The sequence below is a fragment of the Tyto alba genome, unplaced genomic scaffold (assembly GCF_018691265.1).
Source record: "Tyto alba isolate M040663 unplaced genomic scaffold, T.alba_DEE_v4.0 Super-Scaffold_30, whole genome shotgun sequence".
Lineage (NCBI taxonomy): Eukaryota > Metazoa > Chordata > Aves > Strigiformes > Tytonidae > Tyto > Tyto alba.
The window spans coordinates 5,237,107-5,253,501 of record NW_024881305.1 but is presented as its reverse complement, the minus strand read 5'-3'; the positions used below and the strand labels follow the sequence as shown (position 1 = coordinate 5,253,501).

The window sequence follows — 16,395 nt, the reverse complement described above, 5'->3', positions numbered from 1 at the left end:
ACTTATTTTGATCTTAAAAAGCAGTGATTTTTCCAGAACCATGTACAGCTTCTTCTGTAAGGTAAAATGAAGAGATTAATTCTCTTAAACTATGTTTGAGGGTGATTACTCATGGTCTTTTGTTACTGCCTGAGTGCTCCTTTTACTCACTCGTTTGAAAAAAGCCACAAAGAAATTGGTACAATGGAACAAGAAATTCCTATAGTAGCTAATCAATATTTCTGTATCTCTGAGGTGGCATCATGTTAAATGAGGAAAATTCCTATTTCCAGTTCCTCATTCAGGGTTAATTACAGGAGGCTGATTTCACAGTCTCAGGGCCTGACAGGCCAAACGCAGGAAGCCTCAGAGCAACAGACCATGTATAAAAAAGAGATTGTATTTCTTGAAGTTCCTACAAACATAATGGATGGGATGTCAAGAGAGGTGGTTTGAAAGTAGCAGCAGTGACTATATGCTCTGCAATTCTGATGGCTCAGGAAGAATACCTCATTTTGGTAGTCATGGGCCAAATCTGGCAATAAATGTAACATCAGTAGGCAAATGGTATTGCTGGAAGCACAATGTGGCCAGTTCAAAGTCTTAATTCCCAAGAACCCAGGCAAGAGAACTAGGGAAGCTCAAATTCACACTGGGGTGGAAAAATTTTAATTACCAGTGTCCCTTTATTGCTCTAAAAGTAACAGTGAAGTTGATGTGTAATGGCGCTGAAGCCTTACTTGATAAATGCATGATGTATAACCAGCTCACAAATATTTGTAATTTATTTAATTTAATATTGGTTTTGTTCTTTTTTGATAATAAAGAATGTGTGAACAATCATCTGCTTCTTCTGCTGATTAGGGAGCAGGCTTTCCTTTGCAGCTCCTATGCAGTATTAAACATCTTGGGACAGTCTATGCCATGGGAAGATAGGATAAATCTTTAAATTCAGTACCAGGCAGCTGTAAGGAAAGGAAGAACAATTTTTTTCCATTGCGCTGCCTGATGAAACCAGGCAAGAAGTAACACGTTTTGAAAACCAGGTGGATTTAGACCCTGTTGGGAGTGGGTTTGGCACACCACCACGCATGCCTCCGGCCTTTCCCTCAGCCCAGTCCTGACTGACCAGTGTCCTCCTGCCTAACTTGTGGACCCCTGAACCTGGGGGTGGTTATTCTCCACGGGCACACCTTTGCCTTCAAACACCCCGTCGTTTTGGGAGCAACATCCTGAGCTCCAACACTTTTGGCCTCCTAGTGGTCTCTACACACAGCCCGAGCCAGGGTGAGGGAACATTCCCATTATTGCTTGCTGCCGTGGGTAGCAAATACGGTCCGCCACGGATCCTAAACGTCCCTTCGAGATAAGAAACGGGCGATTTCACAGAAGGAATAAAAATCCAACGCGCCCTCCCCACCCTCCCGCCGCCATTTCAAAAGTGCGGCGGCGCGGAACTACAACTCCCAGGAGCACTCGCGAAGGGGGGGGGCGGATCCAACCTGCCGATTGGCCATCCTCTGGGGCGGGTGGGTGCCGATTGGCGTTCGGTCACGCCCGTCCGGTGCTGCGCGGGGGCGGCGGGCCAAGTCCGCTGGGGATGGCGGGCGGCGGCGGGCGGCGGCGGGCGGCGGCTTGGGCCGTCGGCCTGGGGCTGTTCGCGGTATTAATGGCGCTGGCGGCCGCCGTGCTGCTCCGGGCCTACCTCCTGCGCTCCCCGGCGATCCCGCGGCTCTGGGCGCGGCGCGGCGGCACCTCCGCCTTCAGTGCCGGCGAGAGGCTGGAGCTCAAGGAGGCGCTGCGAGGTGAGGGGGGCCCGGCCGGCCGCCCTGGTTCCCCACACCCTCCGGGGCCTCCCCAGGGGCCTGCAGCCTGTGTGCCCCCCGCCATCCCCGGGGCAGGGCTTGTTGTCAGCCCCCTGTTTCCCCGGCGTCGCGGCTGGGGCGTCCCGAGCTCGCCCTGGGGCTGCGATGGGTCACTGCAGGGAGAGAGGTTGGCATCAAGGGCCGGCCATGGGACACGGGTGGGAATGGGTCAGCAGTGAAGGACACTTCTTCAGCTCCTTTCCCCTTGGAGGAAGCTGGTTGGTTATTCTCCTGAAGCCAGCTTTCTTCCCACGTTGATTTTCTTTAGCGTTTCCCCTTCATACATGCAGAATGCTTCAGGCACCCTGTGACTGCATTTGCTAGGCATCTGTTTGTCCACGGGATAGATCAGTCTGGTTTGGTTTTTTTTCTTTCCTGTTGGCTGAAACCTTGCACACCGCTTCACTGCACGCCACCCGTCTATAACAAGTCAGGGTGTGTTTGTGATCTCTGACGCAGTCTTCTGCAGAAGACTTTGAGTGTATTTGGATCTTATGAGGGTTGGCAGTTTATAGGAAACCACAGTCTGGCATGAAGTGATAGTTCTGGACTGTTCAAATAGGGGTTTGGTTCTGTAGAGCTGGTATGTTGCTGGTTTGTAAGATTTATCACATAGGAAATTCTGTTTATGTGCTTTTTTTTTAATGGGAAAATGCAGGAATACAAGAGATACTTATTTTTATGTTTCTTCTTGAATAAGGCAACCTTTAAAAGAATCTGTAACGTCACTCAACATGCTTTTAGGAAAGGCAGCTATGGTTGGGACTAAGTTATACCCATGTTTTGCGTGACAGTGACTCGATGTTGGAGAGGAGCCTTGTCTGACCCTGTTTAAATGACAGAGCAGACTGGAAGAACGAACAAAAGACCTGCCTGTTTATATATCTTAATAGGTTGGAGCGCTATGAAAGAAGGTGCTATAACAATCTTGCCATCACAGTCTCACTAACTATTGGAAAAGGACCTTGAACTGCCCACTAAGCTGCCTGCTTAGCTGCCAGAATAGTTTATGACTATGAGGAATCAGGTCACCCTAGCAAAATGCAACTGCTTCTGGACAGTAGTGTTTCTAACAATATCATTCAACACTTCAGGATGAAAAATGGAGTTGAAGTATCTGGAGAAATACATTGGCTGAAACTGCAAGGAAATACTGGTGTGCTGCATGTGCACAGCTCAGCTGAAGTATATCAGTGGTTTTTTGATAGTGGCAGCATTTACTATCCTGTGAAATAATATTTAAAGCCTGGAAAATATTCAGGAATGTAAATATTACTTTCCACTTTGAAAAGAGATTCTAGTATTGTTTGACTGATTTCAGTGTCAAATGATTTCTGTTTTGTATTTTGTTGAAGGTGCTATTAAAATCCCAACTGTTTCTGTATCTCCAGAGGACTTGAATACAACTGCCATGGCAGAGTTTGGAAACTACATTCAGGAAGGTACTAAACTTTCTTTCTTAGCAATCTCTGCTGCTCAAGTTTATTTTCACAAACAAATTGAAGAGAGTATATATTGTTCTTGATCATAATGGAAGAGATTCTTATTTTGTTTTTCTCAGGAAAGGACTGGAAAGAATGGCATACATAAGTCACCTCTGCAGCAGTGTACTTTGGTGTAGCAGTGGCCAAAGCTAGAACAGAGAAGGTTCAAATGTCTGTTTGCAATGGTGGTTTTTGGTCATTGAGATGGTTAAAGGACCTTGCTATTTAAAAGAAAAAAAAAAAAAAAAAAAAAAAAAGACTGCCCCTGCTTCAGCCTGCTTTTTTGGCAGTCCCATCGTTGCTACCTGCAAAACAACTGCAGCACTGGTGAACCAACAGTTCCTGGTTTTGCTTAGGAAAGTCTTAAATACCAAGTGAGATGAATTGGTAGAAGTGTGAGAATGAAGCTGCACATCTGCTTCCTGAAGTGAATTTATTGTGGTCAGTCTTACAGTTCTGCCCTGGAGACTAAATAGATGTCTACTCAATGGAGTGTATAATGATAAAATTAGACATTATTGTTAATTTTTCTTTTTCACGTGTTTTTAATTTTTTTCTTAACAGTCTTCCCGGCAGTATTTTCTTCAAAGTTCATTCAACATGAAATTGTTGGGAAATACAGCCATCTCTTTACTGTTCAGGGTTCTAACCCTGAAATGATGCCCTATATGCTGCTTGCACACATGGATGTTGTGCCTGCTCCCCCAGAGGGCTGGGATTTCCCTCCTTTCTCAGCTGCAGAGCACGAAGGTTTCATCTATGGACGAGGAACGCTGGATAACAAAAATTCTGCCATAGTACGTCATCTTGGTAATATCACTTCAGAGAGATATAAAGTCTGAAAAAGGTAGACTAAAGGAATCTGTTTTCTTGACATTTACTATATTGTCCCTCTTGCCCCGCTTTAAAAGCAGGATGTTAGTGAAAAATTCTTAAGCCCTGCAGTTTTATCCCAGATGGAGTGGTCTTTTATTACTGAAGAAGGCAGAGTTAAAGCTCTTAGAAGATACAGAAAGAGATGTTGAGAGATGCAGATGTATTTGGTTACATGCCATATTTAAATTTTATGTCAAATGCTGTGTTTGAAATCAGGGATAGACCTTTTACTTTTTCCCAGGTGTCATATGGGCATTCAAAGCCAAACCTGGCCCTTTGAAAAGGCTTGAGTTTCAGAGTAAACAATGTTTATTCAATATTGTAGTCAAATAACCTTGTATCTTTTATCTCGTCTGTGGCAGAACAAAGAACTGTTGTACTAAGTACATTTGGGAGGAATAAAGTACAAAAAAGACTGATCAGTGAAGGATTTCTCATTTGGGAAAAGGTTGATGGAAAAATTATTAAAGAAAATAGTCCTTTGTGACTTGCAAAGATTACTACCAGGACAGCCTTGTATTTAAATTTAAACAGGTGTTTAGCAAACAAATGTCACAAGTGCCGTGGCTGCTTATAGGCCATACTCCTATAAAGTTTCTTCAGGTTGTTTAATCATCAATTTCAAAGCCTTGCAACTTAAAACTTTGTTTCATGCTTCCTTCTTCTGTGAACTGCACAAGTAACTCCACAAATGGACAATAAAAATCAACAATTTCAGTGAACATGTCAAAAATGAGTGCTGACTTGGTAGAGGTGATACAGTTTCTTCTAATGTAAAAAAATAACTAGCTTAAATTGGAAAACAGGTGAGATGGAATAATATAGCAAATAGTAGCTTTTGTTTCTCATTCTCCAGATTAAATTTCTCATTCTTCTGTTTCTGTCACCTTAGCACTACTTGTACAAAATATGCTGCTCATTAAATAGATGGATTTGGTAGCTCAAGTCAGAGACAAACTGTGTGTTGGATAGGCAGCTTGAAGGAACAGTGAATTCCTTGGATAATTATAACTCTGTCATGCTTCCTGTACAGTTTGTCACTGAATTCATCTGTAGCAAGAACAAGCCTACACTGTGTTTTGTGTATTTACACTGACACTGTGTAGCACACTAAGTCTTAAACATTATTGACCAAAAATACTGCAGCGTGTTTTCCAGAGAATCTGAATATCATCAGTTGGAGTTGGAGAAATAAAAAAAGCTCAACTGTGAACAGGACAAAGTCTCCTTAAGGGCTGTGAATGCATCATATTTCTTTTATGTTGCATTGCATTCTTTTACATTTATTCTCTTCACTAACACACAAGAAGAGTGCAATACATTCTGCCTTTTTTTTTTTTTTCTTTGCAGGGTATTCTTCAAGCTCTAGAATTTTTGCTGAGAAGAAATTACAGACCCCGTAGATCTTTCTATGTTGGTATTGGACATGATGAAGAGGTATTTTCTTTCATTCCATCAAAATAACGAGTTGTTTGCGTTGTTCGTGTATGTAACAAGGCTTAATTTTTAAACATAGTTTAGCTGGAAAGTCTTTCCTGTTTATCTTGGTTATGTGGGTAGATACTGTGTCAGACACGTGGCCATAGTTATATATTGATTGTTTGGCTTTAAATTACATGGACAAAGAGTTTGGTGTGATGAGCAAAGGGAAAAGAACACAGTAGAGTGTTAGTTCAAATTCTTTTCTGCATGGAAGGTGAAGCAGGAGTCACATTTTGGAATATATGTAGTACGTGAAAAGCTGTCTTAAGATTTACATGGTTGTTCCAAATGATCAGGAAGAGCTTACAAAAATGTTCCACTTTTAGTGTGGGTAGGCCCCCTAGTAAACAGTACAGAGAGACAGATGAGGTGGTTTTGTTTATTCATTTTCAAAATATAAAGACAAAGAATTGCAAGTAGTTAAAATTAATACCCCTTTAAAATGACTAATGTGTGGAGCTTGTAGCTCTGAGATATTGTGTCCAGGAACTAGTAGGATTCAAAGCAACATTCAGTGACTTGTGAACGAGAGCATTCCTTGGCGTGGATGTAAATTCGTCTGCTCCCAGGCTGTTAACCTCCAGTGAATTTTTCTGGGAAGAATCTTTTATTGACAGGTTGCTCTAGAGCTGTTCACTAGGGAATTTCTTGAATTCTTTGCATTGTAGCACTGGCCACTGTCAACAGCTAGATGTTTGCCAGTATCTTTCCCAATGACATGGCTTAATCTGACCTGTTCCTCTGACTGAATTCTCACAGGTGTTTGGTCGGAAGGGAGCAATGGAGATTGCAGCTCTGTTGGAAGCTAGAGGGGTGAAACTCTCCTTCTTATTAGATGAGGGAAGCGCAATACTAGATGGCATCATTGCAGGAGTGAAGAAGCCAGTAGCTGTGTAAGTAAAAGAGAATACAATTCACCATGATGGAAGTGATCCATTTTCAATAATTAATTTGTGAGAATTGACCTTGCCAATGTCAATAAAATATGTTTTCAAGGCATGTGGCAGTGTTGGCATTGTTAAAGCTACAGTAGTGGCACAAAGTGCAAGCAAAGGACCTCCAGAGTTTGCTTGCTGTCCATCACAGCTGTGCTGGTAAAAGCAGAATGTTCCACTTAGGTAGTGCAAGCATGTTAACTGTATGCTGTAAAGTCTGATCACTGAAGAAGCACCCCATATATCGGTCCTCCAGACATTTACAGATTGTGTTGAAGGATTTGTTGTTGCTGCCTCTTCGGTCTTTTTTATGATATGAAAAATATGCAGAGTCATTCTTTTCACCTACAGTCTGTACGTGTGTGTTTGGAGTTGCATTAATCATTTATTTATTTATCACTGCCCAGAATTGCTATCACAGAAAAGGGTTCAATAACACTGAACTTCACTGTGGAAAAAGAGCCAGGACATTCATCCTTTCCTCCTAAGGAGACAACTATTGGTATTCTTGCAGCAGCGATGTCCAGGTGAGACCTTCCCTGTCCATTAAATGTTGAAGACAGTCAAGCAGACTCAAAAGTCACCGATATGAGACTTTCTTTTTTAATATTTGTATTTAGAGTATTTTTCAAATTTATGTTATATATTTGAAATTGCAATTTGTAGCTCACTTTGAAGGGCAGAAATGCAACCCCCCCATGAAGGAACAGTAGCCAAGTGTCTGGAGTGTCTTTTCACTTCAGCTGTTCCTAGTGTCAGCTGATTATTGAAAACCAAGACAATTACTGCATCATGGTGTCTACCATAATTTACTCTGTAGATACTGCTTTAATTGGGTTGCAGAAATTCTCTGGAATTTATTCTTGCACATACCTGCTAACTCTAGCTAGTAATTAACCAAGCCAATAAATATGGTGTAAAGTCAGAATGTGGTTGGGTAAATGATCTCATTACATGTCTGTAGGTATCAAATTGGCTAATAAAAACATGTTTTAGAAAAACTTAGTAGGTCCAGGTACGATGGAATTTGATGTGATATTTTTTCTAGGTTTCCATGTATTTAGAAGAGTCAGGCTTTTTGATTTTTTTCATCTGTTCTTGAAAGAAAGTCTTTGCATGTGACTTGGAATGCTCAGAAATCTGTCCTGGACCTGTGCTTGCAGATTTACTTACCAGGAGATGAAAATGTGATTGCATCTCAAATACAGGGATGCATGTCAGAAATCAAATTCCCATCAACCTTCTGGAGCAATAATTGAGATTTTTTAAATTTCAAATGTGATTTGCTTTGCTGTAGGCTGGAGCAGAATCCCTTGCGCAATCTCTTTGGCCACGGGCCAGAACTCATGACTGTGGAGCACCTTGCATCAGAGGTGAGGAAAGAACTATGATTTCATTGTCAGATTTTCATATTAGTAAGTGAAGAGTAACCCAGCATATGAGTTTAGAGCTGTCCCTGGAAAGGAGAAAACTTAAGCTGGCCTTTCTCCCAGATAATTGTTTCTGCTGGAATTATTTCAACCATAGACAAGTGACTACACTGTCTTCCTGAAAATTAGAAACTTTCTGATTTGTGGTTTTATTTCTTCCACTTAGTTCAGCTTTCCTCTCAATCTCATCATGAGCAATCTATGGCTGTTTTCACCTGTTGTCAGCAGGTAAGAAAATATATCCTTGATGACGATTCCCAGCCTCTCACCCTTAAAAGGTGAAGACCACTAGCCATTTCTAGTCTTTCTAGGAAATCAGTTATACCGTTTCATAGTATAGTCAGTGCTTTACTGTTAATAACTGCTTTGTTAATTGAATAGACCATCATTCAGCTTATTGCCTATGTAACTGCGATGCTTATGTTTTATCGTTATTAAGATTCTTTGAAAAATATTGTGGTTTTTTTTTTCTTTTTTGTAAGAGTTCTTGCCTCAAAACCTTCCACCAATGCCTTGATTCGAACGACTACTGCAGTTACAATGTTCAATGCAGGAATCAAGGTAGCTTTATTTTCATTTCTCTCCATGTAGTACGATGAGACAATTAGGACATTTGGCTTCCACCTATTTATATCCAGTTGTAAGATCATTAGGGGCCCTGGTCTTAGACCCTGTGTGGTGTCACCACCAGTCCCGTTTTCACTTTAGATGTGGCTTGGGTTTAGCTACAGTTGAAAATCACTTCCTTTCAGAAGTGTCTGATCTCTGTGATAAGAAGATCTCTGTAAACTAGATTGTTTATATTTTGGGATGGGTAAGGAAGAGAGTTTTCTGTGTAATCATTCAAAGTATCAATGGCAGTATTTGAAATGGTCACAGTCATAAACACTTCCATGGCCCAGATGGGGTCTTGTGTTTGTCAGCACAGGTCTGGCATTTCCCTTTGTTAGAGTAGGGTTGGTGTGTACCTTGGACTGAAAGAGAACAGGTTCTGGCTGATACAGATCTTGCCCTGATAAGGAGGTGTAGCTATCCAGAAATACTGTAGCCCTGGAAAATAAATGGGCTGTTTGGTGTGTCCCTGAAAAAATTTGTTACTGAAAAGCATCACTGGACAAGAAAACAAGATGCAGTGACTGAACAGTGACACTGAGTGGCCAGGAGAGAAGTGACACCCTGGTTTCTTGTTTTTTTCTAAAGATATTCATTCTGTAGAAAAGAAGAGTTATGTGTCTTCAGTACTATCATTTGTTAAGTGACTTACATGTCTCACACATGAGGAAAAATAATATGACAATGAGGTAAAAATATTGCTTAAAAAAGCCGACATAAACTTCCAGAATTTCTCAGTATGAAATTCCTGAAGGGAGAGGGCTTATCTCAAGAAGAAAACTATGTAACAGCAACTTAATTTTTGTTGAATTGATGAATATTTCTTTTTGTCATTATCAGCATTATAGATGAGATTTACAGTATTTTAACACAGAGTGCAGAGAGGTCACACTCAATGTTAGCGGAAACAGTAAAGCACTAATCTGAGGCCTGGAGTTGCTTGAGCAGTTTCTGAGTTTTCAGTTGGAACTTTAATCTGTTTTTAACTTCCCTTTAAGTTTTGGTCATGCCTTTTTTCCAGATAAATGTCATCCCATCTTCTGCAAAAGCAACTGTGAACTTCCGGATCCACTCTGCAGAGAAGGCCACTGAGGTACTTACTGTCCCCCCCGACACAGGGCTGCTCTTCATCCCTTTCTGAGCAGAGTGGCGCTTGGCCATTTGTGGCAGCAGATCTGTGCTGTAAGAATACTCTTCACCTCTCCCTGTGTTCATACAAGCAGTAAAAGGGGAAGATTTGGGAATTGGACTTGTGCAATTACGTTGTAACATGCCTTGCAGTTATATCGAGCAGATTTGGGAAGTCTTTTTGTGCCAAAGAGAACAGGGATCATATGTGATTATGGAATGGAAATGTTAAGGTTTGTCACCTGTGGAAATGTGGGAATCTTGCACACTTCAGTAGGCATGACATGCCTGTCCCACCAAGGACAGCTGTGATGCATTGTCAGGAAATAATATCTTCACTCCCCAGGCCTTTGATGAAAGTTTACCTCTCTGGAAGCTTTTTCTGGATTATTTCCTCAGATGACCTACCTACCAAGTAGCAGCAGGTTGACCTCCTGCCTTTCAGGACTGAAGCAGTTATGGAGTACCTTGAGACAGTGATGTGCATCTGATTACACTGGGGATAAGAAAATTAGCTTAAGTGTCAGCCACCCACTGAGTAAGAGGAAGAGAGCCTGCCATGTGGTTTCGGTCCTAACTATGTGTCTGTATTTGCAGCCACAACAGGCAGTTCACAGACAAATGTCTTCTGGAAAGTGGAACGTTTGCGGACATCTAGAAGGGATGCTCTCCCGTTTCTTTTGCTTATTTCATCTCTGTGTTTTACCCACAGGTGCTAGAGACAGTTAGAAACACTATTGCTGATGACAGAGTGAAGATTGATGTAGTAGAGGCCTTTGACCCGCTCCCCATCAGTCCCTGGGATGACCAGACATTTGGAGTCCATATTTTTCAAAGAACCATTCTGGATACTTTCCCAGATGTTGACAGCGTGGTCCCAGGTAACAGCAAGCACATGATGATTATTGTTTCCTCTCCAGCTTCCGCCCTGCTTTTCTGTTCCCCATCGCCTGATACTGACTTGTTTCCATTTTCTGTGTACTTCTCCACCCCAGCTGTTAACTACTGGAAACAGCTGGTTTTTCCTCTTTTTATTCCATTCCCTCTTTATGTTTTAAAAGTTTTAATGTTGTTTGTTAGTAGCGGAAGTAAAAAAGCAAACAGGAAACTGACAGAAACAATGAGCCTTGAATTTGACTCTCTGTACATACAAAGGAATCTCTTCAGGGAAGAAAGGAATTGTGAGGGAGAGTAGGAGGTCTTCTTGCTTTAGCTCTTCTTTTATTGTTTTCATAGCTGGCAAAGCCATTCCTGCTTTTCTGTATTGTTCCTTATGATCTCAGCCCCTTCTCTTTCTTGCAGCTCCTTCCTAGTTCTGCACTGTTTATTGGACTGCAGTTTGAAGCTTGAACTTTTATGGAGGTTGACTATCATGGCCATTGTTAGAATGATTGAATTGTATGTTCAGCTCCTCCTGTTCATGCAGGAGAGAATGTTCTTCCAGGATGTACCAATAAACTGTTTCTAGTGGTTTTGCTTTTGGTGTAGCTAGGGGTTGTGTGGAACTATTATCAGATGCCTTTCCTTTCTCTTGGGAAAAGTGTGGGTCATTAAATTGCTGCTCCCATGCAAATTAAACCCAAGGGTTTTTTTCCAGGCACGTGTATTGGAAACACAGACAGCAGGCATTTCACTAACGTCACAAATGCCATTTATCGATTTAACCCACTGGTCTTGAAATCAGACGATCTTCCCAGGTACTGTGTTCTGTCTGCACGTGGGCAGCTGTTTGGGGTGGGGACTAGCAAAAGAGAAAATCGATACGTGTTAGGCAGAAGAAGGAAACCCAACCTTGTATACCTTGGCGTGGTGGTGGTGTTGCCTCACATTCTGTCAGGCCACCCATTTCCTGCAGATTTGGGTGCTGCACAAATAGGGGATGGTAATTACACTGGAAGAGTGTTAGCCCTTACTCTTCTGTTCTTTAGATGCAGGCAGGACCTCATCTAGGTGTCGCGGTCAGTAGTGCAGCAGTGCTGTAAAGCTGACTGGATCCTTTATATAGTGCAGCAGTGTGAAAGGTGGTGGTCTGGTAGTTTGCCTTGTATCAGAGATTTATCTGTATGTTTGGATACATGCCCCTCTGAATTTGTTTGCTCCTTAAAGCTGTAAATTAGGTTTCCTGGAGTAAAGTGATAACTAAGAACATCACCATGCAAGGGATTGTTTGTTTATTTAGCATGTACTAGATTTGTCATTTTATTGAGGTCTGGGTAATACAGGAGTAGAGTGTTCTTGTAACTGTACAGGACAGTAATATAAATGGCCAAGAAATGGGCAGAGAGCTGGAATACTGTTTTTCCTTTGCCACATATACCATGGTCTTAGTTGTTTTGCTCTGAGCCTTAGAATCGACATTTGGTTGGCATGAGGAGTAGACACTGCAGTTACAGTGCAGTATTTGGTGTGTATTGCTGTATTTTTATATTGTGTATTGCTTTATGAAGTGAACAGGCAAGTAGGGTGCTGGATATATGCAGGTGGGTCACGCATGCAGACTGAAATGAAAAACATTCTTTCTCTTACAGGATCCATGGGTTGAATGAGAGAATCTCAGTTGAGAATTATGAGAAACAGGTCGAGTTCCTCTTTCAGCTGATTAAAAACTGTGACACTGATGAGCTTCCGGAGCCTCACGCAAACTCCCACGAGCTGTGATTAACACACCTGAGAAGAGCAGCTACTAAGGTGGACTCTGGGATGGCAGGGGTCTGGGCTGTAACATGCAGTTGTGTGTTGTGTATTGAGCTGTGTCTGGAATTTGGGTTTTGTATATTGTGGTTTACATACAGATGGAAAAACTGCTGATTACTGCTTTAGGTAAATGTGGAGTTTGCCAGGAAGTGTTAAGAACCTGGACAAAGCACAACAAATAACTCTGATTTCTGTTCCTCGCTGGTCTGACATGCAGCCGTTAATCTGATAGTATTAATTTTTTCAGCACTTTCTTTAAGCCTCTAAAATATGCAGTCACTTAAAAATCTAAGCTATAATCAGCAGTCACTATCAGTAAAAGAGGTGAATCTTCCTACGTGTGCTTTTGACAAACTTGTTTTATACAGTTAATTGTTTTTTCACAAATGATGTGTCTTCCAAAAGCTCACATGAAAGGTTTGTGACATGGTGTAGGTTTCATGTAATTGGTAGAGTTATACTGAGAGTTTGTTGCACTGCTGCTTGGTTTGGGCTTCCCCCCCAGGTGATGCTCTCAACCAGCATCAACGGTGCTCTCAACCAGTGTCAGTGTTAACTTGCAACTGCTGAGTGCTCCCATGCACGCACTGATTTGAGACTATTTTAAAATACTGAGCTCCAGAAGTTCTAGCTATGTTGCTTTAACTGATGTTGACCTCATCTCAGAGGTGCTGAAAGCTTTTCTTCCTGCTTTTTCAGTGATTTATTTTTTTTTTTCTCTGTCATGCTTTGGTATGGCTCAGGGTGTGTTGTGCAGCTGGTTGTCAGAATAAGAATTGCAGCTTTTAATAAGAAAGTAAACAAGTGTTGTCTGCTCATATGTATTCTCTTTTCACTCAGTTTCTGTTGTGTATGTTTCTCTTTCTCCTCTGAGAACTTGATTGTTAAAGATGGTGAAGCCCTTCTCTTCCAGGTTAGTGGGAGCAGAGAGTGTTTGTTCCTTCGCTGCCTCATGCAAGCGATTTTCACTTTACTGCAGCACTTCTGTTGACTCAGCTCTTTGGGAATCCCAGTGTAGACAGGCCATTGATGTTGACTCTATTTCATCTAGCACTTCTTGCACTAGCATGCTGATCTGTTAGCACTAAAGGGTTAAGCATTCTTTTGGCCTTGATAGTCTCTTTAGTTGGAGTTACCATCATTAATTAAACAAATAATTAAGAACCAGATATCAGCTAAAGGAAAAACTGAGTGAAAGCTGCTTTGTTATACTGATAGGCAGATTCTAGTGCAATTCTTCCTCTTGCACTGTTGGAGAGATGTGTGTCTCTTTTTCAGAGTTTGAATTATACACTGGAGTAAGTGGTTGTTCTGGTTTAAATCCATATTATAAAATATAGTGGAATGTACAGGAAACACTCTGAAAAGTATTCTGAAAAACAGCAATGGAACTGTGATTCCTATTCTTTCTGTTCACTGTTCTCTTATTTATTTGCAGTCTGATCTTATCAGTATGTCCCGTGGGCTAAAACTGTGTCAATCTACTAAATAATTGAAACCAGATCGGCATTTTCATCTAATAAAACAAGGAATGCAGATTCTCTTCTGATTATTATTTAGTCTTTTTATGTAACTGTATATTCGCAGTGGAGTCATTTCCATACCTGATTCTACACTAGAGCAAGTCATAAAGTTTCCATCAAAACAAATCCACATATTTTCCAGCCTGCTTTAATCTTTGCACCCTCCCTGGTGCTCCCCTTTCTATACAAAATTATCTAGCTCTGTTTATGCTTTATTGAGTAGTAAATAGCTTGCATCTTTTACTGTTTATTGCATTTTCTCTTTGTGCCCTAACATCATTAATTTGTTTAGCCACATGTCTGTGGCTCTTTTGTGAAGGTGTCATTCCTCTTGCAAACTCGCACTGCAGACACAGCAACAGTGATGTGTCAGGATACAGCACAGAATAAAAAACATCCCCAGGAGTGGGAGGTGGAGAAAAGTTTTTATTTTTTTTCTTCTCTGTCAAGTCTCTATAAAGACAACTGAGTCTAAAGCCTTCACTTCGACTATGGCAGTATGGGGTCAATATTGTTCAATGTCTTCATTAATGACTTGGGTGATAGGACAGTGCATCCTCAGCAAGTTTGCAGATGATGCAAAACTGGGAAGAATGGTTGACTCACCTAATGGTTGTGCTGCCATTCAGAGGGACCCTGACAGGCTGGAGAAATGGGAAAGCAGGACTCTCATGAAGTTCAGCAGAGGGAAGTGCAAAGTCCTGCACCAGGGGAGGAATAACCCCGTCCTGGGGACTGCCCAGCTTGCAAGCAGCTTTGCAGAGAAGGACACAGGGGTCCTGGTGGACAGGTTGAACATGAGCCAGTAACATGCCCTGGAGGCAAAGAAGGCCAACAGCATCCTGGGAGTAAAGATTAGATGATGTCCCGAGGTCCCTTCCAGTCTCAACCATTCTGTGATTGTGTTGCAACACACAGGTTGATCCTAACTTGGGTCATGCTATTGTGCAGTGAAGGTGGTGGTGTGTGGAAGGAGGGCTGCTTTGCCTGTTGTAATAGTAAATGTGTCCTAAAAACATAAAACATCCTTTGTATTTTGTAATCTTCTGTCCCCAACCCCAAATCACTCATCTCTGTTTTGGTGAGGATTGTTTCTTTAAAGGACATCCATCTGAAGATTCATTTTGCTGTTGAAGGAAAAGCGAAGGGCAAACAGCACTTGAGAGGCAGGGTTGGGTTTGGCAGGTACGGTGCAAATGTGTGCCATGAGGTTTCTCTCGCTAATGCAGCTTGTTGCAGAACCTCATTAAGTGCTGCTCATCAGCCAGTGCTGAAATCATGCCTCTGCATTGAGTAAACGCTCAGCAGAGCTTTACAGCAACCTGAAGCCACTAAACTGCTTTAAACAGTCCCTGTCTTGCAGGATCCAGTGGTGAAGCAGCCCATTCCCATCTTTGCCCATTTTCTCTGGTCACTTCTGATAATTGTTGGTGCTTTTTTCCATGCACCAGCTTTGTCCTTCCTATTCTTAAGTCTCATTTTATCATATTAGCTGCCATGTCATGCTTATCTGGCACAATTCTGAAGGGTTGCTCAGTGGTTTGGTATCTGCACACCTCTCCTGACAGAACAGTTTTCTTTCCACCCCATTTTACTGCTCCCATTAGATGTTTTCAGATAATGTCTCATCTTGAGTGGTATTTGAAATCTTGGTGTCATCACGTAAATAAGAGTGTAAGGATGATGTGCTGGCCTTTTCTACTAAGATCATATACAACTTCGCATTGCATGAGTAGTTACTTAATAATGCCAAGTACATCATGAAAACACAGATTAATAGCTCTGTGTGATACGCTTTTTCTTGTACTGAGTCACTGTGTTTTTGAGCACGTAGAGCAATTACCTCTGATTCACCAGAGAAGCAGAAGCCTGATTTTTCTGCTGTGAAGACACATAAGTTGGTGTCATACCTGATGGAGTTTTAAACACAGTTTGTGTTAGTCCAATTCCAGTGTGTTAACATGTTCCTGTGTTATATCCATAGCAACTTCCTTTTTGCCCCTGCTTTGTAGCCAAGTCTACGGAGCTGCCATTTTTCTGACAATAGTTACTCAAAGTAACATGTCTGTAGTTGTCCAGCCATAGCAGCCTGCTAGCTAGCAGACCAGCCGATTTAGGGTCATGTGGGCTTGCTACACTATGGAGAAAAGGTCACATTCCACACCTGCATTTTCTAAAGAAAGCTGTTGTTGGCCTCTATTTCAAAGGACTTGGTTTATTTTCAGCGCCAAGTGACCGTGGAGAGTTCAGTCACAGAGCTGGAGGAGAATGCAGGAACAAGGTGTTTACAAAGTTGTTTCCTCCAGCCTTGTGTTTGACACTTGCATTCTTGGCTGCTCTTTTGCCATTTTGTTTGGTATTTTATAGAGCTGGTGAAATCCACTTTC

The 16,395-nt window shown here is 41.8% G+C and overlaps 1 protein-coding gene across 2 annotated transcripts; it reads left to right on the top strand.

The window, feature by feature from the left end:
* The first annotated feature begins 1,549 nt into the window (after window positions 1-1,549).
* PM20D1 (peptidase M20 domain containing 1) lies at window positions 1,550-14,023 on the top strand. Of its 2 annotated transcripts, XM_033009555.2 has the most exons (13): window positions 1,550-1,784; window positions 3,200-3,286; window positions 3,893-4,125; window positions 5,555-5,641; window positions 6,446-6,579; window positions 7,029-7,148; window positions 7,919-7,994; window positions 8,218-8,279; window positions 8,534-8,612; window positions 9,685-9,756; window positions 10,504-10,672; window positions 11,389-11,488; window positions 12,320-14,023. In XM_033009555.2, the coding sequence occupies exons 1-13, from the start codon at window positions 1,580-1,582 to the stop codon at window positions 12,447-12,449; spliced, it is 1,554 nt and encodes a 517-aa protein (XP_032865446.2). In that variant the 5' UTR covers window positions 1,550-1,579; the 3' UTR covers window positions 12,450-14,023. The 2 variants fall into 2 exon arrangements, with proteins under 2 accessions (XP_032865446.2, XP_042656160.1); XM_042800226.1 differs by lacking the exon at window positions 11,389-11,488 and having other exon boundaries at window positions 12,320-12,436.
* The last annotated feature ends 2,372 nt before the right edge of the window (window positions 14,024-16,395 follow it).

Coding starts and splice junctions, on each gene's coding strand:
- PM20D1 (XM_033009555.2), top strand. CDS start 1,580: ATGGCGGGCGGCGGCGGGCGGCGGCGGGCGGCGGCTTGGGCCGTCGGC. Junction 6,580..7,028: donor GTGAAGAAGCCAGTAGCTGT/GTAAGTAAAAGA, acceptor ATCACTGCCCAG/AATTGCTATCACAGAAAAGG. Junction 7,149..7,918: donor CTTGCAGCAGCGATGTCCAG/GTGAGACCTTCC, acceptor GCTTTGCTGTAG/GCTGGAGCAGAATCCCTTGC.